We start from the raw sequence: 26,145 nt of genomic DNA, 5'->3' as shown, positions 1-26,145 counted from the left end.
GCCATCCTCGTGCCAGGCACTGTGTGAAGTTGTTTGTATTCATCACTGCATCCTCACAACAACTCTATAAAAAGATGTTAGTATCCCCATCTTACAGATGGAAATGCTGAGGCTTAGAGTTTGCCTGATGTGCCCAATGGTACAGAGCTAGGAAGAGGGGAAGCTGGGATGTGAATCCAGGTTCATCTTCTCCTCTTTCCAGTGTAGTTCCAGCCTTCCTAGAATGAGCCTCCTCATTGTGTGTGTATGTCTTAACCTGAAAAGTAAAAAATGGTATGTGTGGCACACACTTCCTCTCATTGATTGCTGGGCTCTTAAATGAGTGTTCCTCTTCTGCCTGCACTTTTGGGACCAAGCAGTGAGTTAAGAAGATGATCTCTCCTTTTCTCTGACCCACCTCCTTCCCTGCAATCAGCTCTGAGCTGGGTGCCTGTGTGCATGACAACCTGAATCACTGCAGAGAGCCTGCCCTCAAAGGGCTCATGGTCTGGCAGAGTGAATCAGACAGGTACAGAAGTCAGAAAGTTATAAGGGCCAAAAGAAAAGTAGGAGCAAGAAAGTCCTATAGAAATTTTGAGGGAAAGTACACACAAACACATATGCAAATATGCAGAGAAAAGACTGGAAACTTCTGGGTGGTGGGATATTAGGTGGTTTTTAATCTTCTTTATACTTGCGTATCTTTTCTCATTTAATGTACATTCTTTTAGAGTCAGAGAAAAATGTACTTTTTACAAGTAGCTTGGAGGAGGAAGAAGTCTGAGAAAGTGAGGAAGGGCTCATAGAAGTTACAGGTGAACGGAACCACGAAGCGGGAAGGATGGAGACAGTGGAGGTGGAGGGAGGGAATTCTAGGCTGGAGGAGGAGCCTGCACGAGTGCAGGCAGTGTGAGAAGTGGAAAGAACATGGGCTCTAAAGTTTGTATCCCATGGGCTTCTCTCCTCACTGGTTGTGAAATCTTAGGCAAGTCCCTTTCCTTAGGGGAGCCTGTTTCCTTATCTATAAAATTGGGCTAATGGTAGGAACCTCACCATGACTCTGGGAGAATGTATTACCAACCTGGCTCATAGCTGGTTGGAGGGAAGGACCTGGGTGGGGTTCGAGAATGAGGGATGGGATGGACGGGAGATCATCCTTTCAGCTCAGTGCTTGGTTTCAAAGGCACAGGCAGAGGAGGAGTCCAATGGCCCCAATATTCATTTAAGACCCCAACAATAAATAAAAAGGAAAGCGGTGGAAATTGAGGTTGGAAGGGGAAGTTAGGACTTATGGGTCTCCATGGTCCATTCATCCTGCCCCAGAGGGGCTTGCTGCTGCCCTGAAATGTTACCTTTCACGCACAGTGCCCTTCCCAATTGATGTCATTGGGTCCTAATGCCATATCTCTGAGGGAGGAAAGGGTTTTTCTTATTGTTCAGATGAGGAAACTAAGACGCAGAGAGGTGAAGTAACCTGCCCAAGGTCACACAGCTATCGAGTGGCAGAGTCAGGACCACAACCAGAGACTATCTAGCTCCCAAGTCGGGCTCGTCATGTCCACGTGGTGCCCCTGCTGTCTGCCCACCATCTCACCACACCTGCCTCCTGCGGGAAGCCTGGGGTGCCCTTGAGCCCCTGACCCAACTCCCCAAAGGCTCCAAGGAACTGTGTGAACAGATGGATCACAGAGTCGTCCTGAGACAAGCCTATTGTTCACCCTGGGGAATCGGGGGTCTCAGGGGGCAGCCTTCACACCCACTACCACAAGGCAACAATGTCCTGAGGCAGGCTCAGAACAAGTAGGGCCCGGGGCGCACACCTCTGTGGGTGGCAGGGGCATCAGGGAGCTCCAGAGAGGCCAGTTTGCAGTTCCTCGTGGGGAGGTGCCTCAACGCTGTCCTCGGATCCCTGCTTCCTTGCTGTCTCCTCAGGGATGTTTAAAATCAATCTACTGGGGACATTAATGGCCCTACTCTTTATTTCCAGGGAAAGAATTTCACTTGAATATATCTGCTAATTTTGAGTGTTTAGCAGAATGTTTTCCTCTTAAAGATTAAGGAGAAAGTTTGCAAATTCCCAGGTTAACAGTGCATCGAAGCAGAGAGCCAGGCAGGCGCAGGTGACTATCAGTAAAGTGAGTATTTGGGAACCGCAGGAGACCTGGGTTCTCCCAGAGACCTGGAGCCGGGCAACAACCGATGTGCAGGATCCACTCAAGGCTGCTGCAGTAACTCTCCAGCCTAGAATGTAGGGCCTCACCCCTGAAGCCCCCATGCCCATCCTAGGCCTCTGTCCACCCAGAACTGATGAGCCCCCTGAGGGCAGGGGCCAGGTCTTCTCCTTTGTAGCTTACACAGAGTGGTTCACAAAATACACATCCTGTTGGGGGGCACCTGGGGCATGGCATGGAATAGCCCTCCAGCCCCGTCTCCAAGGAGCTCAGTGTCATGCGGGAGACATGCTCCAGCATACGGTGTGAGGCATGCACCAATAGGATTTGCACATTCCAAATGCTGGTGGAGAAGTTGGGTGGTGGAGGTCTGGGTGAGGGAAACAGCTTGGGCAAACGCATGTGGAAAGGAGAGAGAGGTAAAGATGCATTTAATGACAGTCTCCTAAAGGTCATAAGTTGTTCCTGGTTCATTCGTTTAGCAAATGCATTCATTTAGCAAAGGCGCTGTGGATACAGAGAGACAAACAAGATATGATCTTCATCCCCAAGGAGCTCACTACAGTCTCTCCTGGAGACAGGCTGGAGTATAATTAAAGAGCCACAAGGGAATTTTGTTCCTGGAATAGAAGTACATCGTCAAAGAATAATATTTATAATAATATTTATAGGGCATTTGCTACATGCCAGGTTAAGCCTCACGTTAACTCCACGGGTAATAAGGGAAAACTGGTACAGAAGGGTCACAGAATTTCCCAAAGCACAGAGTCCAGATTTGAACCCAGACAGCCTGCCTCCAGAACTTTTGCTCCTATCCGCTCAGCAATACTGCTCATTTTTTTCAAGGAAGGAATAAATGAATGGTTGTACACACAAAGCCATCTCCCCAGAGCATTCTCTGTTGTGACCCTCCTAATCCCCCAAATCCCTGCCTTGTACCTCCTGGAACTCTTTCTGGCTGCCTGGTCACCAGGTCTTGGCCCTGGTATGGATGAAAAACACTGGAGCGGCTTGGCATCGCCCCCCTCTCTGGCTGCAGACAGGCAGGCCCGCAGGAGGGGCTGCTGGGTCAAATGCTATTTTGCTCTTGGCTCACTTGGCAAGCGCATCGTTGCCCTGCAGCCCTGCAGCCCAGGGTCTGAGGCATGGAGCTTCTGCAAGTAACGGAGGGGGGCCCTCAACACACAGTCCCCACACTTAACTCATTGCCCAGGGTAGGTGGGCCAGGCAGAGCTGTGTACGTGTCCAGGATTTTGAGAGACAAACAGCAGATGAAGCCAACTGAGCCAGGTATGACCAGCCTCCTTCTCCCATCCACTGTAACGAACTCCTGACTGGTCTCCCTTCCTGCAGTCTCTCTCTCCCCCGATCCCTCATCCTGTATCACCAACACGTTTCTCCTACAGCCTTCAGGCTAAATCTTGTTTCCCAGACTAGGTATACAGGGTGTCTGACCTCAGCCCAGCCCACTTCTTTAGTCCTATCCTTCACCAGCATCCCTAACACCCACTGCTCCGGCACCAGAACCACACCCTCTTACATGATCACGCCTTTGCCCACGCCGATACCCTTGCCTGGAACACCTTCCTCTCCCACCCCAGCCTCTTCCATCTGATGAAACCACGCTCATCCTTCAAGGCTCAGATACCATGTCCATGGGAGCCTTCTTTCCTTGACCACAGAGTTCACTGTTCCTCTGTGCTCGATGGTGGCACTGATCTCCGTTCTCCTCCCTTGGAAGCAGCGGCCACGTCTTCACCATCTTTGCCTTCCTATTGCTGTGCTCGGGGTCTGGCACACAGTAGGTGCTCAGTAAATATGGGGGAGCGGATACTTCAATGTAGAGAAGACAGAATATGAGTTGAGTCATGAACAAATTCTCACAACGTCCCGGGGTTGGCTGCAGGCTACCCTGATGCGCTCGCTATGCTTGGGAGGGAAGCTGTGCTGTGGAGGAGGGCAAAGTGGATCCTGGAGCAAAAAGATCCTTTCACCACCACCCCCTCGCTGAGCCTGGAACAGAGCCAGGATGTGGGGCCCCAGCTGCCAGTCGAGGAGAGTGAGTGTCAACGCAGACAGAGCTGTGAGCTGTGTTGCGATGGTTCTGCTGAGGTGGGGCGGCGGGGTATCACAGCCATGGAGGCTGCTGGCCTTCAGAGTGGTCAGGCTAGCTATTTCTTCATGTTGCTCTCAAGCCCCTTCTCTCCCAGCACACAGTGGAAAGCCCATGCACTTGAGCACTTAGGGGCCCATCCCACTTCTACCACTTAAGGGCTGGGTGGCCTTGGGCAACTTGCTTCACCTCAGTTTCCTCATCTGTTAAATGGGGATAATGATAATGCCTACTTCACAGAGTTTGGTGAAGACTGACCGAGACAATGAAGTAAATAAAGTGCCTCACACAGTATCTGGCACACAAGAGGTGCTCCAGCACCCTGGAGAGGCCCCTGTACCCCCTGGGGCTGGGGCAGAGGTTTCCTAAGAGAGAAGAGGCAGCAGGCAGACCCTGAGGGTCGGCACACCGTGGAGAGGAGGTGGGGGCTGAGGCTGAGCTGCCTCTGCAGAGGCCAGAGAGGTGCTGACACTGGTGCGACGGCACCTGAGGGTGAAGGGGGTGGGGAGGAGATGAAGGAAGCGGGGCAAAGGGAACACGCTCAGAGGGGGTCTGATTCAGGCTGAGTGGGACACAGACAGGGGAATCTAGGGGCAGCCCCAGTCTCTGGGCTCTGTAATCCCATCTAGGAAAGGCCTGCCCTGAGAGAGGGCCTGGATCCAGTTTGCCCTCCACATGGAATTTGGAGAATAATCCCTGGAACTAGGACCCAAGGGACCCCAGCCCAAGGCAGCGGCCAGGCTTGAGGGAAAGAGCCCAGGCTTGGGACCCTGGTCTGCATGCTGACCAGTAAGTCACCCAGCCTCTCTGTCCTCAGTTCTTACTTCTGTGAAATGGGGCGATAACACCCAGCGGGAAGCTTCAATGAGATCGTGATTGCAGTGCACTTAGCAAAGGGCCTGCCCATAGCAGGTGCCCAATAAATGATCAGTTGCTTTCTTCAGCTCACAGTTCACTGGGGGCTCCTGTCTTCCCATCACAGACACACACAGGCAGTCAACGGACAAGGGCTCCTCCCTCCAAAGCCCTGAGGGGCAGTTGGTACAAGGGCCTGGCAACGCAATGCTTGGACCTTTCCAGTCAGGCTGTGTTGAGAAACACCCGAATAAGATGGAGAATAGATGCAGAGACCCTCTGTCCCAGACATACCACATCCCCAGTGGAATCAAGGTTCCAGAGACTAAGGTCATGGGAAACCCAAGGGGCTTGTTTGCCAGCCCACAGCCCCGCTGAGGAGGGAAACTTGCCAGATGTGTTGGGTGCACCATTCAGGGACATTTTGGAAAAACAGGAAATGGGGGTACATGCAGGTGTTCAGACACTGGTCCCAAGGTCTTTCTCTCTGCTCAGTCTGCACTCAAGCTTATGAAAAAACCTGACATCTTGTCCTCTGCTGAACTGGCTGTGACTTTCATTCCTGAAACCTCAGTCGGATCCCTCTTTCTCTTGGATTCTTGGATACTGGGGACGGGGAGGTGTTGGGGATGAGTGTCGCTAGGCTCCAAGCCACGTTGTGTGATGACTGCAGTAGTCGTGTTCTGTCCAGGTTTCTGAACACCTTTTCCACCCTCTTCATTTCTTGGCTCTTCTTTTCTGGCTCTTAAAAAAGGCTTTATTTTATATGTATCTTTAATCAACTCGTTTCAAGTGCTTTTTGGAAGTAGGTGGGTATAAATAATAGATTCATGATTGACTCAGCCTAGGGTTCTGGCTCTTTCATTAGGATAGTGATCTTTGCCCAGAAACCACATTTGTCTGGTTTATCTCTGGCTCCTTGAAATACCCACTGAATGGTCTGTATCAACTTTGCTGATGACCAAACCAGAAACCAATGTTTGTGTTACGGTCCCTCACACTGGGAGGCAGTGCGGCTGAGTGAACGCGGAATTTGGAGTCAAACAGAACGGCGTTCGAATCCCAGCTCTGCCACTTATCAGCTGGGTGAATGAGGGCAAAGAGTTTGGCCCTGCTCTACAGAACGAGATCTGTTAACCCTACTTACCTTGCTGGTTTTCATAAGGATTAAATGACATAGTGTGTGCAGGGGACAGAGCAAAGTACCTGGCACATAGTGAGGGCTTAATAAATACTAATGATGGTAATGAGAATAACAATGCAGTGCTTTCACTGAGTACTCGCTGAACACACTCAGTAAATGCATGATGCGTCCTCCACTGAGAAGGACGGTTGAAAAGAGGCCTTCCGCCTGCCCACTGTCTTTCCCCACTAACTGAGCCCGGAGGATGCATGTAGTACCTGTTCCAGAAGACGCCCCCCGAAACCTTCTGCATCTCCCCCAGGGTGGCTAGGAGGAGCGAGGACTTGCCGCAGCCCACCTGCCCCACGATCATGGTCAGCTGGCCTGCAGGGAGGGAGGGCGGCAGATGGGACTGGGGCCAGGAGGGAGTCTGAACAACCACCACCCGGAAAGACAGACGGACAGATATACCCAACCCTGGGGCCCCCATTTGCTTTCCTCCTACCTAGAATCCCCAGGGAGTCCTTTGAGCCTTTCCTTCCGGAAACCTACATCCTACCTCTGGCTCCCCAGGTCCTTCCTCCTTCCTACTGCTTATCCCCACCCCCACCCCCGCCCCTTCCTAAGCACCTGCTTCTCCTTCCAGCGCTCTCAAGTGTGAGCCCAGCGCCTCCCAGTCCCAACAAAGGGCACCCTTGCCTTCCCACGTCCATGCTTTGCTCCTGCCGTCTCCCCTGCAGAATGTCCACGCTGCCTCGTGGCCCCAGGCACCCTGCTCATTCTCAGAATCCCCGCCTCTTCCACTACGACTTCCCTGGCTACTGGGGATTGCTTTTCCTTTTGTGAAGCACCCATTCTGTCTGCAACAGATGGTTTGACATCAAGGCCCCGCTGTCTTGCCCTGTCCTGGCTGCTGCACTGCTGCCTAGCACGTGGACTCCTCGGGGAAGTAGCCCACCCCCTCTCTAGCCTTCATAGCCTAGAGCACCCACCAAGAGTGCACATAGAGCAGGTACTCAATCAATCCTGATTTTTCTTTTTCTCCCCATGTCACTCGGGGGGGTGTGGGGAGGGAGCACTTCAAACACGACTCCAAGGGGGACACCCCCAGACCATGATAGAGGGGTGAGCTGGGCCATACCTCGGGGGATGCAGATGGTGATGTTGGACAGTGTGGGGATTCCATCGGGGGTCCACGTGAAGAAGCCTCCAATGATCTTCGTTGGCGGTACCCCAGCCCCGGAAGAGAACAGAAAGGCAGCTGGGGTCTCAGTGTGAATAGTCGGTCGCCTCCCCTCCCCCATGAAAGCCAGAAAACACTGATTCCAGTCCCCAGATCGCTTCCAAGGCAGGGGAGTGGGGGAATGGCCTTCTCGTGCAGACCTCTCTACCTGAGGCACCCTCCCCAGAGGACTGCTACAGGTCCCCCCACTTTGTGGAGATGGAAGCATTGTCCCTGGTCTCAGGACTCCTAGGGACTCTACAGGCAGCCAGGGTGACCTCCAGGGCAGAGGGCTCAGCACACAGGTCTCTGGCGCTTCAGATTTAGTGTTTCCTCCTGGAGTTGGCGCTGGGTGGTGAGAGTCGGGGTGCAGGGTCTCAGACTCACCTGGACACAGCAGTTGTCAGCATCCCCATCTGCACTCGGGGTCAGGCTCTGCAGCGGGCCCATGAGGCCCCGACAATCCTCCCAGGCTGGACGCTTGCGATTCACAACCTTGAGGGGCTGGGGATGGTTAGGAGGAGGTGAGGGCCCAGGGGCTGGGAGCTGTGCAGGGAAGGGAGCTCCCCCCGAGTGAGGAAAGGCTGAGGCAGGACCAGCAGGGCACGAGCTGCAGGCATTAGAGAAAAACACTGTGTTGGGGGGGGGGGTGTGTGGCAAGGGGATGCTGGGCACTCACCACCGCCTGGTACTTGCTGGCCTGGCCCCGGGGCTCGGGCTCCCGGGGAGCACGCTGCTCCTTGCGGATCTCTGCGCTGGACAGGAACTCGCTCAGCTTCTGCACGCTGCAGAGGAAGTGCAGACACCCCTCACCCTGCCCAGGGCAGAGGGGAGGGGAGAGGGAGGAGGGCAAGGCCTGAGAGAGCAGCTCTGAGAAGATGCCAGGTTCTAGGTGTGGCCCTGAAAAAGCCCACACTGGAGGGAACAGACAGGGGGCATCCCATGGGGGGCGATAGGTGTTACCAAGGTTGGTTAGGGTCGACTAGTCAGATGGAGTAGGTTAGGGCGTGGATCAGGTGGGATTGGCTAGTTGTAGGGTTAGTGTTAAAGTTGATTAGTCTTGAGTTATTAGACTGAAGGATGTTGGGCTTTATCAGTTACTTTTAGGTTAGTTAGGATTAGGATTGGCTATCAACCACAACTGATATTTTTTGATCACATAATATACATGAAACACTGTTAAACACTTCATAAGCACATAATTTAATCCCCATAATATAATTTGATCTTGCTGGGGGAGGTGTGGAAGAGGTATTATTCCCAACTCATGGAGGAAAAGGCTATTCTCCACTCCTGGGATTTCCTTATGGACTCAGAGGAGGTTCCAGAAGCTTCACTCTTTTGATTCATTCTCTCTTATCCCTGGGGGTGGGCAAGATGCCTGGGGAATCTTGAGAATTGTTCGTGTACCCCTCTCCCACCTTTTGCTTAAATGTCCAACAGTCTGGGGCCACCCCTACCCGTTTCTGTTCTGGGCATGACACCCCCTCCCCACAGCAGGAGCAGACAGCCAGCCTCCCCCGCTTCCACCTCTGTCCTTGTTCCAACACGACTTGGCAGGGGCTGTGGGGGAGGGGAGGAGCTGGCCTTGGGGGCAACCTTCAGGCTGTGTCCTGTTCCCACTTTCAGCCCAGAGTCTGGTCTCCCTCTTTAAAAAGGCCTTAGTGGGCTTCCCTGGTGGCGCAGTGGTTGGGAGTCCGCCTGCCAATGCAGGGGGCGTGGGTTCGTGCCCCGGCCCGGGAGGATCACACATGCCGCAGAGCGGCTGGGCCCGTGAGCCATGGCCACTGAGCCTGCGCGTCCGGAGCCTGTGCTCCGCAGCGGGAGAGGCCACAGCAGTGAGAGGCCCGTGTACTGCCAAAAAATAAAAAAATAAAAAGGCCTTAGCTATCCTGATGATGGTGACATGAGAACGGTTTACACAGAAATATTTCTGACTCAGGCAAGGGATTTCCCATAGGTGTAGCATCCTTGAATCTGTGGGTTCTACACAGAATCACAGGCTGGGGTGCGGGTGGGGGAGGAGGGCTGATCATTAGAACTCACAACGCCACGGCCAACAAAAGTGAGTCAGCATAGCCGACCCTGGAAATGGGAGCTAATCCCTTTCCAGCCGGCTACTCCCTAGTCAGATAGTCAGTAGAAGGGGTCTACTGCGTTATGACTCCTTCCATCCTTGACCCTCCTTCCATCAGCTACTTCATTCCAACAGCTACCCCTCCCTGCCAGCTGCCTCGGACTTGCCAGCGTCCTCGAGACAGGGGTGTCACTTCCCTCAAGGCTGGAGGGGCTTGGGTACAGAGGACATTTGTTACTGTCTGGTCCCATTGGTGATGAGAAAGGACATAGCCAGCTCTCCCCAGTGGCACGACTGGCCCTTGCTTTCAAGAAGCTGTTTCAAAGGCCTAAGGAGATCTTCGCACTCCAGCTGTGGCATTCTCTAGCCAGAGCCTCAGCCTTCTACCTTCAGGCTTTCACTCCCAAGAAGGCAATGCCTCTGGGAGAGGGGCAGAGTCACCACTGGGCTCTAGAGTCCAGAGGTGGGGCCTCCCAGAGTGTGAGCCAACTGAGGACAGGGTGTACGGGCACCTGGAAGAAGCTGCTCCACTGAGCGGGGCTGTGAGACCCGTGGAGAGAACAGGGGATGCTCAGCTTGGGCAAGACCAAGATTTTGGGGATACCTTCTGAAATCTTAGGGGCTGTCACGTGGGGGAGGGATGGCGCTCATTCTGTGGGGCCCCGGAAGGCAGAACTAGGACCAATGGTTAGAATTGATGAGGTTATACCAAATTTGGCTCGAAGTTGAATTTTTCTTTTCTTTTTTTTTTTTTTTTGCGGTACGCGGGCCTCTCACTGTTGTGGCCTCTCCCGTTGCGGAGCACAGGCTCCGGGTGCGCAGGCTCAGCGGCCATGGCTCACGGGTCCAGTCGCTCCGCGGCATGTGGGATCCTCCCGGACCGGGGCACAAACCCGCGTCCCCTGCATCGGCAGGCGGACTCCCAACCGCTGTGCCACCAGGGAAGCCCTGACTTTTTCTTTTTATGGAGTTCTCTCGGAGGTGACACTCTCCTTGAAGGACGTAAGCACGTTGGCTAGTCCTTCTCAGGGACTAGAGGGAGGGAAGCTGGCCCATGTCCCTCTGACCAACCACAGCCAGCTTCAGTGAAGCCCAGATCAACGGGCAGGCATGTCCTGGGACCAAACAGCTGTGGTTGTAGCAGTGACCAGAGTGAGCCCTGGGGCCGACACGTGAGCAGCCTGACCACTGCCCTTGCTGGACCCTCCTCTCACCTGACCAGAGCTTTGACTGTGGACCGGACCACACTGGACAGCAGGAACAGTGGCGTCACCAGGATGTGGAAGAGGGAGAGGGAGGCAAAGGCCACCGAGGGGGAGAAGTCGGCCTCTTTGAAGAAGCTGACGTGGCCCACGAAGGTCTGCGGACAGAGGCACAGATGCGACAGAGCAGGGCGTGACTCAGAGTGTGGGCTCCTCCCACACTGGCAGCCCTCAGCCCTGGGAAGGAAATGAGAGGCGGGAAGCAGGGGACCTAGGGGACCTTTGGGTTGGAGACACCACCATCCTCACGGCCATCTCACGGAACCGTCCCTCCCTGCCCTGCCTCCTTCATTCCAGGAACGACCAGGGAGGAGCCCTCAGGGTAGGTCAGCTGTGCCCCCTCTCGGACTGTAGTCCTCCGTCGGAAACGTAAACACGACCATCACAAAACCACCTCTTCGCCTGCCGCCTGCCCCCCAGCCTCCGGGTACCTGGCTAGGCTCCGTGGCCTCTGCTACCCAGAGTTCCCCAGGGAACCAGGCCAGGAACGAAGTCAATAAATCACGTTGAAAGTGAATTCCCAAGCGTGACTGACAGGCTGTAAGCTCGCCACAGTTCAGGGACGCCGGCCCCGGGGGCAAGTCACAGCAGCCAGGGATGGGAGCCCTGGGTGAGGGGCTGTGGGCGTGGGGCCTTTCTGAGGGGCGCACTGCCGGCCCCCACTGTTTAGCTCCTATTCAGCTTTGGTCAAAATTGCTTTAGAAAACCACCATTGCCGTATTTAATGGCATGGAGAATTCTTCATGTCATATTCTTAAATTTTAAAAAGCAGTTTACACACCTGCATAGGAAGCACAATCCTAATTTTGTAAAAATGCCGTATTCTGTGAATCAAAAAAAGACTGGAGAAAAACACATTAAATTTGTTGCCAGTGGGATTATGGGTGATTTAAGTTCTCTTTGCCCTTTCCCTTCTGTATTTCCCAAAATTTCTACAAAATCATGTTTCACTTTTATAATGAAGAAGTTTGATAGCAGTTTGTTTTTTTTTTTTTAAAGAAAGTTTAATTGCTCTAGAGACTAAGTGTCAGGTCTTCCAGGCCGGGGGGCGGAGGTCCTGTCTGCCTGGAGTGGGGCAGTGGAGGAGGGACCGGCTGCATATACGGACTCTCCATCCAGCACCCTATTCTCAGTCCCGCTGCTGAGCCCATCTTCCGAAGCCCCTGTGCAGAAAGGCCAAACCCTGGGCGCCTCTCATGCCGACAGCCTTCCCCACCCCACCCAACCAACTCCCACCGGGAGACGAAGAAAGGATCCACTTACGATGAGGACGGCTGCGATGGGGATGGCCGTGTTCATGAAAACTGCGGAGGAAGCACAGGGGGGGTTTAGTGGGAGGAAGGAGACGGCTGGAAGTGAGGCTGCCCAGGTTGGTCTGAAGGCAGGGCAGCCTCTGGGGTCCTTTCCCCAGCCTGCGGGGTGGAGCTGGGCAGAACTCCAGCTCTGTGGCACCTCCAGCTCCTAACGTGTGTCCCTCAGGACGCTGATCTCCATCTCTGAGACTTAAGCCTTTAAATAAAGGTTGAAGTGCTCTTACTCTGCTCCATGTGGACAGTGTGAAGAAAGCCGTGAGAAAGTGGCAGGGGAAGGGATGGGAGAGCTGGCGGCCTGTGGTCAACCATGAGGTCAGCAGCACGTGTTTCTTTCTTTTTTTTTTTTTTTTGCGGTACGCGGGCCTCTCACTGTTGTGGCCTCTCCCGTTGCGGAGCACAGGCTCCGGACGTGCAGGCTCAGCGGCCATAGCTCACGGGCCCAGCTGCTCCGTGGCATGTGGGATCTTCCCAGACCAGGGCACGAACCCGCGTCCCCTGCATCAGCAGGCGGACTCTCAACCACTGTGCCACCAGGGAAGCCCCAGCAGCACGTGTTTCTGGGGGCACAAAGTTGCTACTCCTTCCTCTGCCCCTGGTCCTTGAATCCCCACAAGCCAGGCTCACTCTGAGGCTGAGAGCCTTCCCAGTCTCCCATGGCTCTTAGGAAGGATTTCAAACTCATTCACACTGAGATATTAGTGACTGAGGACAGCTGGAAGCAGGGTCTGCCTTAGCTCTAAGGCTGACAGTCCATGCCCAGGTGGGACAGTTGGTTTGCTGCAACAGAGGCCCTCTCCTTATTCTGTTTATGGTGTGGCTCTCAGGCTCTTCATAGGGACCCCAAAGAGCAAAGAGATCTGGACTTAAAGTCAGAGAAGGGCGGAGTCCCCATTATTTCTAAGCTGTGGAATCTTGGGCTGATTGTTCACCTTCCCTGAGTCTCGGTTTCTTCACCTGATTTTTGTAAACTTGTACTTGTTCACATTCTCTGGCTCTCTCCAAGGTGAGAGCAGGTAATGCAGGGAACAGGCCTCTGTGATGCCTCAGTGCTACCTGAGTATTATACCTCATGGGCTGCTAGCTTAGCCCTGCTCCTCTGGTCCAAGCTGTGAGGTGCCCAAGAGTGCCCTGACCCCAGGCCAGAACTTCCAGAGAGAGCAGCCCTCCTGGAGTAAGAGATGCCCATCCTAGCTGCCACCTTCCCACCTCCTCCTCCTTCCTTCCAGGAGCCTCTTCCAGGCCAGCCCAGAAAGGAGTCTGGTTCTGCCATTAGCCAAATTAAAGGAGGAGCCAGGAGCCAGGAGCCAGGAGCCAGAGGCCAAGGGCAGAGCCTGTGCACCTGGCCCCTGTTTAATGAATGGCGAAGTGTCTGACACTCTGAAGAATTCCAGACTGTCAACACCATTCCAAGAAGCTGATTGTCTACTTACTCCAAGAGTCCTGCACCAGCTAGTACAGACATGGTGTGTGCTGGAGACGTGGAACCCCAAGGGAGTGGAAGCACGTGGTCCCTGTTCTCAGGGGGCTCCCAGTCTGAGGAAGGAGACAGGAACTATGCTCCCAGGAGACACCTTATAGGACGGGGAAAGAGGGAACACGCCCATACGGGGTTCCCAAGCAGATAGGAAAGATATTGTGCCCATCTTTGGGGAATCCCCAGTCTATGCGCCCTGCCATTGGAGGGCTCCCTGTCTCATGGAGAAGATATAGCTGGAGCCCTTGGGGCACTGCCAACCTCTCCGACCACAAGGCTTTTTATCAACACTAATGTCACACGTGACCGTGATTTAATTGCCCTTCTTGATGAAGGTTCCATGGTCTCCTGGTGCCCACCTCAATGCCACAGCCCTCCCTCACAGCCCTCTCGTACTGCGGGGGGCAGGATAAGCATTATTGGTTTTCCCACAGCATAAGGAACCCAGATATGGGACAAAGGACACAGCATGGCCATCGCTGGCTGGGGAGAGGGAGGGAGAGGAGGCTGTCCATCAGGCCTGGGCCATTGACCAGCATCAACCATGAAGCTGTAAAGACAGGTAGCCTCGTCCCTCCCCTCCAAGGCAGTTCCTCCAGGGAGCTCCCTCAGGCAGGGGCCACCTTCTGTTCCTCTCCTGCCCATCCTGTCGAAACGTACCTGTGCACTCCACCTCGGCCCCTGCCCTAGGCCAAGACCCCTCCCACACGCACGGGGTCGCAACTCCCAGCTAAAGAATAGGCTTGGAAGTTAGATTATAAATTTATAATCTAAAGTTAGATTATAAATTATAAAATAAACAACTCGCTCAGAAAGCAATCTGGTGCTTTGTAGCTAGAGCTGCACGGAAGTTCAGACTTCTGATCCTATAATTCGTCTCCTGGAAATTTATCCTGAATAATCACTCAAGAGAAGCACAAAGCCCTCAGCAAGATGGCGTTAGCTGCAGCACTGTTTGTCACAGCAAAACAAAAACCACAACCACAGCAACGAGCCACTGAAACGAAGTAAACTGGAAACATCCAACAGGAACAGCTGTTTTAGTACATGAGGGAAAGCAACTCCAGGGAGATTCTGCCATCAGGAAATGTGAGACAGTTGACATTTTGTTCTTCTGCATGTTCTCCCTGGTCGTGATTTTTTGAATTTATTTATTGTTTCTATTTTATTGTCCTTATTCTTGCAGCTGCCTGAACTCCTTTGAGGAGTGAGACAGGCTATACATAAACCTGAAAAGGAGCATTCCAAAGCTGATGCAGCAACATGGAGAATGCATATAATATAATTAACTTCTGTCCTGTTCTGGCTGTTGTATGGAGATGCTAAAGAATGAAAATGTTATTTTCCATTGTCCTCATCCTCTTCTGGAGGGATGGCCTTTGTACAGAGAGCTCTGGGTCCCCTTAGGGGTGGGGGCTGGGGGAATAGACTCACCAGCTGCTTGTGTTTTAAAGGCTTCTCTGAAAATCACCCCATTAGGGTCTGGGGTAAACATGGTTGGAACTGGGGATGTCAGTGCCAGAGAGTGGGAGGCCTGGGATGCTACAGGCTCTGGCATCTCTCTGGGCTCAGCAGACACCTCTGTGCCTGAGTTGAGAGGGATGTGGTGGGGAGGGAAGGCAGCTGGGCATCCCAGCTCTCATGGCTGGAAGACCTGAGAACTTGCCTCCATTTTCCTGAACTACATAAGGGCCGATGGGACATTAAAGGCAGTGGAGGAGTGGGAAATATAACCAAGAATAGATTTCTCTCCAACTTTGGCATGGGGTGGGCTGACTCACTTAGATGTGATCTAGGAAAAAATTTAAAAAAGAAGGACAGGACAGTGCTCAACTCTTGAATGTTAGGGAGCAGGGAATACTGTTAAATAACACTAAGCGAAAGCAGAAGATTACGAAACGATGTGTGAGTGTGATGCTGTTATGGAAAAGTTTAGTTGCACGTAGGCAGGTCAGAAAGGCCACCTTCAAGAGGAAAAGCCTTTTTGTAATGGAGTAGAGATAAGGGTACCTATTGTTTTAATACTGCCCCTCCATCCTTTAAGAAATATGCATTCAGAAATTCTTTTTTGAGGGTCTCCGCTGTTTCAGGCATTGTGCTGTGTTCTGGGGGTTCCGTAGTGAACAACCGTGTCAGCTTTTCATACCCCCCAAACCAAACAAAACAACAGATCAACTGAAAACAAAGCAGGGCTCAGATCATCTTCTCCCCCGCCCGCCCGCCCGCCGGGCTCTGGCCAAGGAATGCCGCCTGGCCTTGTGGGTGGCAGTCCCCCCGCGCGCGCGCACTGCAATAGCAGGAGCTTTTCATTTGCAAAACACTGATACATATTTCAGAAGCCATGCATGGGGAGGCACAGTGAGCCATTTATGCCTCTGGTTAACTTCACCCCCTCCCCTACCCAGGCGCCAGGGGAGGAGGTGCCAGCTCGCTGTAACTGCAGGCTGCATCTGTAGGAGGCGAAAGGCATTTCGAAGTGAACAGAGCTGTTCAGTCCGGTAGTCAGTCTGAAGTCAGCAGAGGGAAGGAAAGTAGGCAGTGGTGTGTCCGGCGCTGGAGGTGGTGGAAGCCAGGCAGGAGGCTCACGGCCACACTGATTGCGGCTTCCAGCTCTCCCTCAGACGCCCAAACCCCCCGCCAGGCTATGCATCAGCAACCCACTGTGGCTGTACCAGCTGGTGGAAGGCAGGGCAGATGCTGAAGTTCAGAGAGGCTGGAGAAGGAAGGCGGACCAGGTCTGGAGGTCTCCTTGTCCCCGCACACTGGCTGTTCCGAGTCAGGGCCTCCGCCGAGGACAAGAGAGGGAGCATGAGACTCGCCAAGAATAGCCAGGGCCTGGGTTGCGGGGAGGGGCGGGTGCTGGGTGCCCTGTGAATGGGGTTCACAGGCACCATCCTGCCCACCCCACACCTCCATCCAAGCTTGGGGGCTTGTTTTTTGCTTTTCAAAACATAGCATGAGGCCAGTCACATTCATTGGATGTGAACCACCTGACTGTGGTTCAGACCCAAGTGGGAAGAGGGAAGACCCCTGACCACAGAACACTGGAAGAGATGGCAGACCCACCTTTCCTTTAAAATCCTTCAACGCCTCTCCTGCCTCAGGAGAAAACCCAGCACACAAGGTCCTGCATGATCTGGTCTTGCTACCCTCTCCTCACCGTGATATACTCGAGTCTTGAACACACCCATCATCCTTTTCACCTTTAGGCCTTTGTGCCTGGAACACTCTTCCCCTCACTTGGCTGACGTGTGATCCTCTGGGCATCGGCAATGGGTTTCACCTAGCACAAGGCTTCCTTGACACCCACCACTCCTAAGACGAGGTTGGGTGCCGCTCTGATGGATTCCACTTTCTGTTCCTGTCACTCACGACACAGCTGCCCGTCTGGCTTCCCTACTAGACTGTGAACAGCCTGCCGCATCCCCCAGGCCTGGCATAGGGCGCGACACATAGTGGGTGCTCAGTCAATATTTATTAGATAAGGGAACGAAAGAAATAAAGGAGGCCAGGTGTGCCCATGAAAGAGAACACGGGGGATTTAGAACTGACCCTGTGGCTCTAACCACAGGCACGACCCCTGTTCGTGGCGTGGTCTCCCACAAGACTGCGAGGGTGAGGACCGTGCAGCCTCCTCTACCGTCCAGGGCCTCAGGAGAGTCTAGCACAGAGAGGAGGAATGGGTGCTGCGCGAAGGACAGAATGAACTGGCAGCATGTCAACTGGTTGACAGTTAGGGCCTGGGACCCCTGTGTCACCCCTGCAAAGCTTGTCCTCTAATTTATGGCTGGACTGGACACCTAGAGCTATGCGGGTTCTGCAAGGAAATAAGGGTTGAATTGGTTTCTAAGGGGAGTGAGCACAGCGCTCGCTCGCAGCTTTTCCCCACTTTGTCTTCGGCTCATTGAAACCCTGCTTGTGGCAGGTGCAGCCACGCCTCCTCTTGCATGAAGCTCCGTGTGAACTCTGAGCCCGTGCAGGCTTTCTTCTTCTCTGTTCTCTGCCATTTATTGGCTGAGGACCTCAGAGAGTCCTTTCACCTCCCTGAGCCTCAGTCTTCCATGCTGTAAAATAGGACAATAGTGCTACAAACCTCACAGAGTTGTTCGGAGGGTTAAATGAAGTCAGGCTTGCTGGGCAGCAGCATGGAGCAGGTCCCCGTGGTCGAGAGCTCCCTGCCACACTGTTTCACGTATGTTAGCTCTGACTTCTTAGCAGAGTATAAACTCCTTGAGAACAGGAGCACATCGTTTGGTCCCTTGCGTCCCTCCCAGTGGTTAGCACAGGGCAGGGCTCACTTAACGCCCTCTGAGTAACTCACAACTGTTTTTCTTCAAGAGGAAATGCTGATTCTGGATTTTGATGGCAGAGAAACTGTATCATTTCCTTTTCACTCTCTTGCTCTGTCCTGCCATGCACCAGCTCAGGGCTCCACAAACAGGAGCTCTCAGTGATGCCACTGTGAGACCATCAGACAGAGTGTCAGAGGTAACCTTGTCTGCCTAACAGTCCGCCTGGTGTACAACGACCAGACTGAAAGCCCAGCAGGCAGCACCAGGATGGGCCCCATCAGGACACATGACTCCAGGGCTCCTTTGTGGCCACAGGTCCCCATGGCTGGTGCCAGAAGTGAGAATGAAAGATGCCCCATTACCTCAAGCTTAATGACCTGTGTCCTAATTCTGGGTGACAGAGAGCAGAAGGCAGGAAGTCCAGGAGGAGGTAAATGAAAACACACTCAAAGCATATAACTGCAGCCTGCAGTGCCCTCACCCTAACGCCCTGTCTCTCCCCATCCCACTGCCGACCAACACAAAGAAACCCACCCCAGGAAGGGCGAACACAGAGCAAATAGCACTTGGCTTTCAAAGCTCTCTCTCCCGGAGGGCTCTTCCCCTTCCTCCTCTCTGCCCTCTTCCAGGGACCAGCCTGGGCTGCTCTGTTTATCTCTCTAGGTCACCAAGTACTGGACAGGTGAGGGGCCCTGGGGAGACCCCTGTTTAGCTCCAGAGCCATTGTCATCTCAGCTCTTGACAACACGGAGCCTCCTTGCCCCAGGTCCTCCTGGCTCCAGACCCTTCACAAAGCCAGGGCTAGTCTTCTGGGGGCCCCATAGGTCAAAAAGCGCCTACTAGATAGGCTTAGTGGGCTAGCCTGGGAACCTAGGCATCTTATGATGTTGCTTACATAGGAAACATGTCCCAGCAGGTTGAAGTTTGGATTGCAGGAAATAAGCATACATCTCTTAGAACCAAAGTAGCTGCCACCTGCCCCCACCTGTATGACCAGAGGCTGTCCCTACTTTGCTGTCAGGAATCTTGGGGACCCAGTGCTCCCAATTTCCTTACGGCTTCCCTTCCCTCCCTCCCGTCGTAGCAACAGTGAGCCCGCCCTACTCCACCCTGCCACGTTATTGCCGGGAGGGGGAAGACCTCCCCCACCTCAGCAGTTGTTCCCCCTGATGGGGTGACTGGAAGCTAGGTGTCTGTGATTCACGGGTCTGTACACAGCGTAGGGTTACTGTTACCACGACCAGGCTCAGGGGTAAGCAGAGCTGACCGAGAGACTGAAGAGGGCCTAGGGTGTGGACACTGGTTTCTCTGAGCTCCCCAGAGGCTCCTGCCTAATTTCTCCTGTCCTATCAAGTGCTCAGCCCAGGGGTGCTTGGAGGCCACAAGGTCACGGCTGAGGAACCTGGAGTGTCTTGGTGAAGAATCTAGGAAGACTGCCATGCTCATCACTCCATTCTGAGAAAATCAGCTCTTAGCAGGATTTTCTGCAGAAGGTGCCATGGCTGGTGCCATGATGGTGGGTGGCCTGGCCACGGGTGCCTGGACCAGGACGCCATGGTCTGACCGGACACAAGGAAGTGCTCAGTGCAAGCCCCACCTTGTGAGAACCTTCAGGTTGGACGCTGGCCACTTGAGCCCACCAGACCCCCTCGCTAGGCAACGTGACTGCCAGGAACACACAGATGACCTGAGGGACCACCTCATTCTCCATGCACCTCTCTGGGAGACACATCTGGTGCACCCTCCACTGCTGCCCAGCACTGCCATGCCCACAGGTGTGTCTACTCCTGCCACACCAAGAGAACCAACTTCAGCCGGAGGGGGGGTTAGTCGTAGTGTCTACCTCTCTTAATTTCCTTCCCTATTTCCCACTCCCGTCAGAGCCCATGCTGGGTTGTTTCTCCTCTATTCAGAGACAATAGCCTGAAAATGGTGCCCATTGTGCCCTCAGTTTTCTTCACCCCACTTGGGTTCCTGGCTCTAGGTGGAAAACAGCATGAGGCTGGGAGTCTAAGAGATTCCAGAGGATCTAGTCTGAGCCAAGCCATTAACCTCAGAAGTGACGTCAGGAAGATGTCCTCCTCTGGGCCTCAATTTCCCATCTGTAAAATGGTTCTCCCAACTTACAAAAACATTTTCCATTTATCTCTCCTTGCCACATTCTGTGTAATTTCCACAGATCCATCTTTTTATTCACAAATTCTCTCTTCAGCTATGTTAATTCATTTAACCTGTACACTGAGTTGTTTTTCATTTCTTTTTTATTTTTTTCTCTCTGAGGGCTTCCTCTTGGCCTTTCCTACCAAAATGACTCTTAAACTGGACAGATCAGGGAATCAGAATGAGGTTTTCTAGCTGCTAAATATCTACATCCCAATTATGCACTTGGGCGGTAACCACAAAGGGGTGGATCCATGGAACCACTAGACCAACTGTGAGATAAACTTGGGCCAGGACTCCATCCATCACCTGACCTCTATATGCCCACTCTGACCAGGGAGCCAGCTGAATTAATTTCAATAACTAAATTTTTAATTTTTAGAAGTTCTTTTGGCTTTCTTTTTGCTGTTTTGCCTTGTGCCTTCCTTTAATTATTTTAACCCACTTATTTTGTTGGTTTTATTTTGTTTTGTCTTGTGGCCATGCCGTGCAGCTTGTGGGATCTTAGTTCCCTGACCAGGGACCAAACCTGGCTGCTCAGCAGTGAAAGCACGGAGTCCTAACCCCTGGACTGCCAGGGAGTTCCCTTAAAGCACTTATTTTATTATCTCTTTCAGACCATTCTATCATCTCGAGGTACTGAGGATCTAATTCTCCTATTTGCTGACTCTCACTCTGGTGGTACATCTTTTCTGGAGGATTTTTATTTCTTTATTATCAGCTCATTGTTTAACATGAGTATTTGCCACTGGAGTCCTATGTTCTCTGGAAAATGGTTTTAATATGCGTGTCTTCTGGGACCATAGGAGTTTTACCAGTTTTGGTCTTTTTTTCTCTATTTTCGGGGCTTGGGGTTCCCAAACCACTTGGTTAATGTAAATTCAGTCCTACACCTGTGAGTACCTCAAGCTTGAGCTTTTGTTCTTTAAAGAGAAATTTTCTACCTCTCATGGCCCCAGGTAGATGAAAGCTTCCCTGTAGCTTCCTTAAGACACTGGCAGCTCAGTCTGACTTATTGAAAAGAAGTCCTCACACTTGGGAGAACTCAAAACTGCTGTTATTTATTCATTTATTGCTGCCTCTCAATAACGTATCAGCTTAATAAGACATCAAAGACCACATCTATCTTTCTCATCACTGTACCCTGAGAGCCAGCCCAGGGCCCTGCACGTAGCAGGCTCTCAATACGTTTGCTCGATAAATGGCTGAAGAACACTGATTTCTGGCAGCTCTGCTACAAGAGACAGTTTGTGGCTCTCCTGGACGGGATGATTCCCAAAGTCTCCCGCTTCTGCCACCCCTACCTCCTCCCCCAGCCCTGCCACCCTCTCCTGGCATGTAGGCAGCAGCACACAGGGCTGGCTGGTTGCGGGGGACTCACTGGAGATGGAGGTGTAGACGGCGAAGGCCCTGAGGCTGGTCATCTCCTTCTTGCGGGTCATCTCCACCCGCGTGCGGAAGATGTTCTCCCAGGCGTACAGCTTGAGCAGTTTGATGCCACGGAGCATCTCGTTGGTCTGCTTCAGCCTCTCGTTGGAATACTCCTGCCAGGAGTCACTGAGTCAGAGAAGGGTTTCTTTTGCCCCCATCCCACCCAAGAGGAAGGAGGCGAGTCAATGCCCTCACCATTTTACAGCCTACGCCCAGCCTCCGTCTCCTCGGGGATGCTCCATTAATCCCATTTCACAAAGAAACCAAGGCCTGGACAGCTGAAGTGACCTGCTTAAGGTCAATCATAGTGTGGATGTGTGTGGGGGGCACTGTTTGGTGACATCTGGGGGAAGAGTGAGGAGACCCACTAATGTAAGGGGAGAGGGGGGAATGTATGGGGGAAGGATGGGAAAAGGGGGCACACGCACACCTACAGATACTTACCAGTGTGCTCCGCTGGGCCTGGGAGAGCTTGGTGGCCACAAAATACTGGACTGGAGCCAGCAGAATGATGACAGCTGCTCCAATTAAGGCACTGATTCCAAGGATGTAGTAAAGGAGAATCACACCCACGATGATCTGAGGGAGGGTCATGGGCATGAGTTCCCTTTGATCTGGGGGCTTCCCTGCCAGGGGGTATTGGCACCCTCCTCCCCACCCGGTAACCCAGTGCCCTAAAGTGGGACATGCCTTGGTGTCCAGCTTTTAAAAGTTTCTTGGGGGAAAGAGGAGGAGGTGTTACAAAGCAATTTCAGAAGGAGGGATTAACATGATGGGCTCTCACCCAAGCAGAGAATTTCTGGGCTGGTAACTAACTGCATTTATCTGCAAGGCTGGCTGAGGCATTAACTCTCTCCATGTCTACTTTGGCAGATGGAGGTCTAAGAGCTGAGTTTGCACAGTGAGTGACAGGACTTTTTGCTCTGTTTGCTGGCTTTCAAGGTTGATGGTTCACTCTCATTGGAAAAAAAGTGATACGTGAGCAGGGGGGCAAAATAGCTGCATCCATGCCAGACAAAACCAGTCCAGGGTCTAAGAGTTTACTTTTCATCCTTATGCTCCTGGTGTCTTTAATTTTTAGTGAATCTGGTACATATCCTCTAAAAAGAGAATTCATTCTGTTTCTAGCTTTATGTAAATGACAGCTGGCTTCTGAATATTTATGAGAAGTATAAATTACTCTTGCCAGCCCCCAAAGCATCAAGATGACAATTTCTCAGGTCGCCTTCAAAGGCAGACGCTTCTAAATTCAGGGCTTATTCTAGAGGAACAGATGTGCTGTCTTCCTTATCTGAAAACAAAAGTGTGTCTGGGTTGGCCCTGTACTCCCTGAGCCCTACACCAAATTGGCACTGAGCTCCTGCACCATCTCAAGGGCCAAAGAGTGGGTGGGTGGCTCTGTTATGTCTATTAGTTAGAGAATGCCTCCTGCATTAGCAGGTTCCGAGGGGGCTGGTAAATGACCCCTTTACCACCTGCCTCCCAGTGTTTAACTGATGTTAAATGCTGGCATGGATGGGCAGAAGAGCACATTAGGAGATGCAAAACCTTCCTACTCTTGCTGGCCCCCACTCCCAGCATCCTTCTGGAAAACTATCCCTGGCATCCACTCTTTCCATTAGCTGTCCTCATTTGGAGGCAGTCGGGGTGTTGTTTAGCAGCTTGGGTAGAGCAGGATACCAGGGAAGCTCTCAGAGCACCGCCAGAGTCACCGCCAGGGCCCCGGCTGGGGCTTGGTGTCTGCACGCCCACCACCTCCAAGGCTGGCAGCTGCTGGGGCAAGAGCTGGGGATGTGACTTCTACTGCCACCAGCCTCCTCCTCACACCTCAGCCACCCTTTGTCACGCTCCCCAGACCCTTCTGCCCCCTCTGCCCTTCTGCAGGGGTCTGAATGGACCCTGTGAGAGAACATACCAGAAATCAGGGATTCTGAGTGTGCAAAGCAAGTGTGGGGAATAAAAGGGCTATTTTATCCTCCTAGTCTCAGGCTAGGAAAGCAATCTCGTGTAGTGGTGGGGAGATCACAGTCCCAGGAGTCTGCAGCCGAGTTTGAATGCAGTCCCAGCATTTACTGGCAGTGCAATCTTGAATCTCAGCATCTTCATTTTTAAACTGGTAATTTTAATTGCCCCCTTAGCAGGACTGTTGTGAAGATCAAATGAACATATATATGATAAGAACCTAGAATAGTGCCTGACACTTAGCTGGAGACAAGGTGGCTGACCATTTTTTAAAGATCTTTTTTTGATGTGGACCATTTATAAAGTCTTGACTGAATTTGTTACAATATTGCTTCTGCTGTTTATGTTTTGGTTTTTTGGCTGCCAAGCATGGGAGATCTTAGCTCCCCGACCAGGGATCGCAGGGATCGAACCAGTACCCCCTGCAGTGGAAGGCAAAGTCTTAACTACTGGGCCACCAGGGAAGTCCCTGACCCTCCTTCTTGAAAACAAACAAACAAGCCTCATGGGACCTCTGTCACTAGGGAACCACAGAAAGGCGATACCTGGGTATGGTGCTGTTACCAGCTCGCTGTGTGGCCCAGGGTAAGGTCCCTGCCCTCTCTGGGCCTCCGATGCCCATGGCATGAGGAAGCACAGAGGTCCCCACTATGGCCAAGATCTTTGACATGGTTGTCAATAAGCTTCAGGGGGCCCACAAAGCCCCTTAAATTGTAGGCAAAATGTGTGAATGCACATTTGTTCTTCTGAGAAGAAAGTTTCATTAGGTTTTCAAAAGTATAGGTAGATAAGTGGTTGCTTAGAGCTGGGGGCAGGGATGAGGAGTGACTGCCAGTGGATGTCGGTTTCTTTTTGGGGTGACGAAAGTGTTCTAAAATTGTGATGATGTTGCACAACTCTGTAAACATGCTAAAGTGGATTGTACACTTTAAGTGGGTGAATTATATCTCAATAAAACTGTTATTTAAAAAAGTATATGTGAATAAAAAAGATTACAGGGCTTCCCTGGTGGCGCAGTGGTTGAGAGTCCGCCTGCCGATGCAGGGGACACGGGTTCGTGCCCCAGTCCGGGAAGATCCCACATGCCGCGGAGCGGCTGGGCCCGTGAGCCATGGCTGCTGAGCCTGCGCGTCCGGAGCCTGTGCTTCGCAACGGGAGAGACCACAACAATGAGAGGCCCACATACCGCAAAAAAAAAAAAAAAAAAAAAAAAAGATTACAAATCAGGGTGAGCCCCTGGGGACAAAGGAACAGGGGCTCCTCAGCTAATTTCAATACCATCAAAAGCCTCCTGTGCCCTGTAGCCAACGAGGCTCCACATGGAATCCCGACCTGTTGGAAGGAATTGTATCAATTCCGGTGGTAACACTGTGTCTTGAGGGCTGGTCAAGACTCTAAGGGCAAAGGTACAGTCTTTGAGGAATTAAAACAGAAAATGATACTTCATGATAAATAAGGAAATGTAAGTACTTTGTGGAGGTAAAAATTCTTACCTAATCTCCCCCCTCATCCCCCCCACCCCACCCCCAACCCCGGTGTTGTGAGAGTTAATTACACAAGTGGGACAGGCTGGGCAGGCCAGACACAGGGCAGGGGCTATCAGCTATTAGTTTTGTTAGCAATGGTACATGTGCAATAAACACTATTAATGATAGTAACCAGGGACTTCCCTGGTGGCACAGTGGTTAAGAATCCACCTGCTAATGCAGGGGACATGGGTTCGAGCCCTGGTCCGGGAAGATCCCACATGCCACGGAGCAACTAAGCCCGTGCGCCGCAACTACTGAGGCTGCGTTCTAGAGCCCGCGAGCCACAGCTACTGAGCCCGTGCGCCGCAACTACTGAAGCCCGTGCGCCTAGAGCCCATGCTCTGCAACAAGAGAAGCCACCGTAATGAGAAGCCCTGCTCACCGCAACTAGAGAGAAAGCCCACGCGCAGCAACGAAGACCCAATGCAGCCAAAAAAAGAGATAAAAATAAATAAATAAATAAGTAAGTAAGTAAAATTAAAAAAATAAAATAATAGTAACCATAACAATGCAGCAGGTCTGGTGGACAAAATCTTCCAAAACGGGTTGTTCAAGGAAACACAAGAGAAACGATAAAAGGCTGTGACTGTATTAGATGAGCTCTCCAGGCCCTTCTATAGATTCTGTAGTCACTGATCCATCTTGGCAGAGTAGAGGGGGGCACAGGGATCTGGGTGCTGGTCAGTGGTAATAGGGAATGGTGTATATGGCTGTTCCCGTAAAAAGGACCATCAGATTTCCTGCCCTACATCCAATCTTGTCTAGCTGCCTCCCTATGCAAGCCTCTCCTTCTGTTTTTCTTTAGTGTCTCTTACATGTAAACTTTACAGGTAAGGAAGACCAATAAAAATCACTTTAGATTAAGGTTTATGGAATCTACATCCCAAGAAGCAATGGATTCTGGATTGGTAAAGTTCTTACATCAAAGTGAGCAAGTTAGAGGGCTCTGATGTTTACTTAGTGACCACTCCATGCCAGGCACTGTGCTTGGTGCTTTGCTTACATTATCTAACTGAATCATCAGAACACCTCCAGAGCGTAGGAATCATCCTCTTTTCCCAGATGAGGAAACCGAGGCTCAGACAGGTTAAGTACTTGAATCAGCCTGCCTCACCCAAGTCCAGACACTTTTGCTCTACCAGACAGCCCCTGTGAAGCCTGCAGGCCCTCTGGGAATGGACC

General features: G+C 52.3%; 1 protein-coding gene across 8 annotated transcripts in view; it reads right to left on the bottom strand.

Annotated features, from left to right (window-relative positions):
• ABCC8 (ATP binding cassette subfamily C member 8) overlaps positions 1 to 26,145 on the bottom strand; it is a gene marked incomplete at both ends in the record, with an annotated part of 75,988 nt that overhangs the window by 23,701 nt on the left and 26,142 nt on the right. For 7 of the 8 annotated variants that reach the window (XM_081240625.1, XM_081240626.1, XM_081240627.1 and 4 more), the window contains 8 exons: positions 6,520 to 6,625; positions 7,383 to 7,458; positions 7,851 to 7,967; positions 8,143 to 8,248; positions 10,755 to 10,900; positions 12,066 to 12,106; positions 21,423 to 21,585; positions 21,917 to 22,051. In XM_081240625.1, the coding sequence (XP_081096751.1) occupies positions 6,520 to 6,625; positions 7,383 to 7,458; positions 7,851 to 7,967; positions 8,143 to 8,248; positions 10,755 to 10,900; positions 12,066 to 12,106; positions 21,423 to 21,585; positions 21,917 to 22,051 (890 nt within the window). Of the gene's footprint in view, positions 1 to 6,519; positions 6,626 to 7,382; positions 7,459 to 7,850; positions 7,968 to 8,142; positions 8,249 to 10,754; positions 10,901 to 12,038; positions 12,107 to 21,422; positions 21,586 to 21,916; positions 22,052 to 26,145 lie in introns of all 8 variants that reach the window. The other variant, XM_081240624.1, reaches the window with a different exon arrangement.

This window comes from Mesoplodon bidens, assembly GCF_964165515.1.
Source record: "Mesoplodon bidens genome assembly, chromosome: 7".
Taxonomy (NCBI): Eukaryota; Metazoa; Chordata; class Mammalia; order Artiodactyla; family Ziphiidae; genus Mesoplodon; species Mesoplodon bidens.
This window is presented reverse-complemented; position numbering and strand designations above follow the sequence as displayed.